Source organism: Anopheles bellator, unplaced genomic scaffold, assembly GCF_943735745.2.
Source record: "Anopheles bellator unplaced genomic scaffold, idAnoBellAS_SP24_06.2 scaffold01098_ctg1, whole genome shotgun sequence".
Lineage (NCBI taxonomy): Eukaryota > Metazoa > Arthropoda > Insecta > Diptera > Culicidae > Anopheles > Anopheles bellator.
Window position 1 is genome coordinate 178 of NW_026685221.1, and position 3,214 is coordinate 3,391.

Here is a 3,214-nt window from a genome sequence, read left to right on the forward strand (position 1 = left end):
CAGACTTGTTAGAATCAGCCAAACTAAAAACACAACCAGTAGAAGGTTGATGGAAAGTTCGCTACTCTCTTCGCTACCCCCAAGGGATTGTGCCAAAATGAATGAATTTACAGATGCCGATGGATGTATTTTACAATACATATTTTATAGTGCGGTCTTTATAGTTTATAGTCTTTATTCCAATACATAAAATATTACGCATGAAGTGGTCGACGTTCGAAAGTGTATTCTGTTGTAAACCAGCTCGACGCTGCACTACAAAGAGGGCAACTAGTCCGTTTATGCGATTGTTAACAGCATCATCTATTGTATTGTCACCGCCTGTTTTGTTCCTGAGGCAAAACGGAAGAAATCTATTGATTAGAAGCAGGTCTTACTGAATTAGTTGTAGTGTTAACCAGCTCCGTTGTCATCGCGTTTTGATGTGATCCCCTAATGTTTCTGCCAACGGCTTGCGAAAATATTACTCGACGAATAGTAAATGTTTGTATAGATTCTTGTGTCCCTGAAGCCAAAGGCCCCGCGGTAGAGACCTGATTTTGAGGAGGTCTCACTAAATTGGGTTGCGCATTAACGGCCATCTGCGATGTTGTTGCATTTCCCGCTGTAACTGACGGCTCTGCTCGAAGTGTTGACGGTTGTCTGTACGTTCTTAAAGAGCCTGCCGTAGTACGAGCTTGTTGAGCCGACTGCAACACTGGACCAGATTCCGCGACCCGCGGAATCACCCGCGACGGCGTAGATGTCATCCCTGAAGGAAGCGCTCTCGTGACAGATACTTGTTGAAGAGGCCTTACTGAATATGATGCCGCATTATCCACCAACCGTTGAACAGTTGACAATCTGGCTGGATCGCTGTTTAGTGAAACATTCTTTGGCATTAGTGTCGGCTGATTGTTAATACCGAAACAAACGCTTTTCCTGCGAGGTGGCGGCGGCCGCACAACCGACGGGTTTGCTACAGAGAATTGCATTGGCGAAACGGATACAACGGTATCGTCGTGATGCTGGCCGATTGTCGATGGATCCGGGTTGCTTGCTGCACCATTCAAAAGAGTGAAAGATTCACCCGATGGCGGCTTCCGGATCATCAAATTATTCCGAATGGCGGCAAATTCGACACTTTCTTGCGGAGCATCAAACAAATCTCTGCACACACGTATGCTACCATAGGTGCTGTGCCGACGATGCTTTATGCCAACCTTTGGAGACTTTGTGGCAGGGCTTGACGATTCTGTCACCGTTGGATCAGAACTTTTATCTACCGAGGAGAAACTGGAAGGATTCCCGAGTAGATCCGCTTCGTTCTGCGCCCTAGTAATGTCCAGCGATTGCATGGCAATAGATTCGCATGTCGTTTTACCTTGATCAACAGACGGTTGTTGATCGTCAGCCGGCGGCTTCTCAACAGCAATCGACGATGCTTCGTCAGTAGATTTGCCATTTAGTGACAATGGCTTTTGATTTGCAGTATCGGCATCAACAAGAGTATTTACATTACTATCAAGATTTTCTGTTTGCGCACTGGACATACTCTGAGCAATAGCTACAGGTTTCAAACCAGTAATACTTTGTTGCTCGTTTTTGTGTGATGCTCCAACGTTTGAAGCAGCGATCTGTTCTTTCGAAACATTGGACAACCGTTTCAAGGGAATGCTAACGCGTGGTACAGGGGTACGCGTGGTGGGTACAGTAGTATGCAATGGATTTTGGCTTTGGTCCTCTTTTCCTTTTGTTTGCAAAACCTTGCTATTGACACGATGCTTGTTGGGCATCAATGACTCCTTTTCTCGGCAATTTTTATCTGCCAAACCTCCACTTACAGAGGAGCACGGGGACCTATTGATGTCCATCCCTTTGCTTACTGTATCCTTTGGGATGTTTGGTGCAATTCGCATCTTTTTACGAAAATCTGTTTTACTTGTAGCATTCTTCATTGGAACACTACTGCATTCAATATTCCTGGGATCGGGTGTGGCACTTTTTCCTGGGGGTTTTAAATTATCTGCGGACTTTGGATCATTTTTAAGTTTTTGGTTCGATTCTCGATTCGAGATCGGTGATACATTTGCGTCAGCTGCTCTCAATAGCGTGTTAGAACCACTCCTTGCCACCATATTTTTTCCCGCTTTGGCAACCTTCGTTCTGCTTTCCGATTCATCGGAACCGTTATTGGCCTTCCGTTTTCTGTTTGCTTGACTGTCCGCTTTCTTTTCAAAATCGGCTTGTTCTGTGGCCACAATCAATGCCGTTTGATTGCCCTGTGCAGTGCAAGCCATTTCCGGTGCGCTCTCGTTTGTTACTGGGTTTTTGCTACTCTGTGTGGGTTTCTGAATTCCTTGTTTTGATAATTGCTTCGATCCCGGCAGCTTACTAGTCGGTTTCTTCGTTTTTGAAGAAATGTTTGAGTGGTCTGTGCCAACGATATCGTTTCGTGAATTCCCATTGTTATCATACTGCGCCAAGCTCTTCGAAGTTGCTGGAGATTCTGGAGTTGGAGTTGCATGGTCTGCGATGGGCGGTATGTCTTTCACGCTTGTAGCAATATCAACACAGTCAGTGCTTTTAGAGCTGCTTGGAGTGTCAAGGTTTTTATCACGTTTACGACTCAACACCGCATAATTCTTGATAACACGAGACTTATCCTGAAGATATGTATTGTTTCTTCTATTAAATTCATAAGAGTCAGCCAAACATTGTGTACAGATTCTTGTTGTGCACTTATCAATGGGAGTAACCTAGGGAAGATACAAGAGGGGCGCATAATTTGCATGCCAATACTTTCAACGTAAAATGCTATTGATAAAAGACTACGTGAATACTTTACATTTATGTTGAACACATCTCTAATGATCTTGTTCAGATTGTTGACCGTAAACACATCGATGAGGGAACGATCATTGCTGGTGCCCAAACACAGCCGACAGCATGTCTCGAAAAGATGTTTTCTCACTTGCGTCACAGCAGACATATTGGAACTAATTAAAATCAGAAACTTCTGTACGTTAACATTAGCAAATCTTATTACTGTTTGGATTTAATGCACGAATGAAACTCAACCAACGCCAAATTCCAATCCACCATGCTGTCAAGGAATGACAGCAACGCCCGATGAGAAAGAGACATGTTATATATGTTGAGTAAGAATAAATAATTTATCGAACCGATAAACGAAAATATACCGCCGAACGAATTATACTGGCAATTCATCGAC

General features: G+C 43.9%; 1 protein-coding gene across 1 annotated transcript; it reads right to left on the bottom strand.

The window, feature by feature from the left end:
- Positions 1-214: 214 nt before the first annotated feature.
- Positions 215-3,026, bottom strand: LOC131214485 (uncharacterized). Its single transcript, XM_058208853.1, has 2 exons — positions 2,828-3,026; positions 215-2,738 (listed from the first exon to the last, which is right to left on the bottom strand). The coding sequence occupies exons 1-2, from the start codon at positions 2,969-2,971 to the stop codon at positions 354-356; spliced, it is 2,529 nt and encodes an 842-aa protein (XP_058064836.1). The 5' UTR covers positions 2,972-3,026; the 3' UTR covers positions 215-353.
- Between the last annotated feature and the right edge of the window lie 188 nt (positions 3,027-3,214).

Bases quoted from the DNA above. Each gene is read 5' to 3' on its own strand.
- LOC131214485 (XM_058208853.1), bottom strand. From the start codon at position 2,971: ATGTCTGCTGTGACGCAAGTGAGAAAACATCTTTTCGAGACATGCTGT. The intron at 2,739-2,827 runs GTAAAGTATTCA...TATCTTCCCTAG, and splicing joins GAGATGTGTTCAACATAAAT to GTTACTCCCATTGATAAGTG.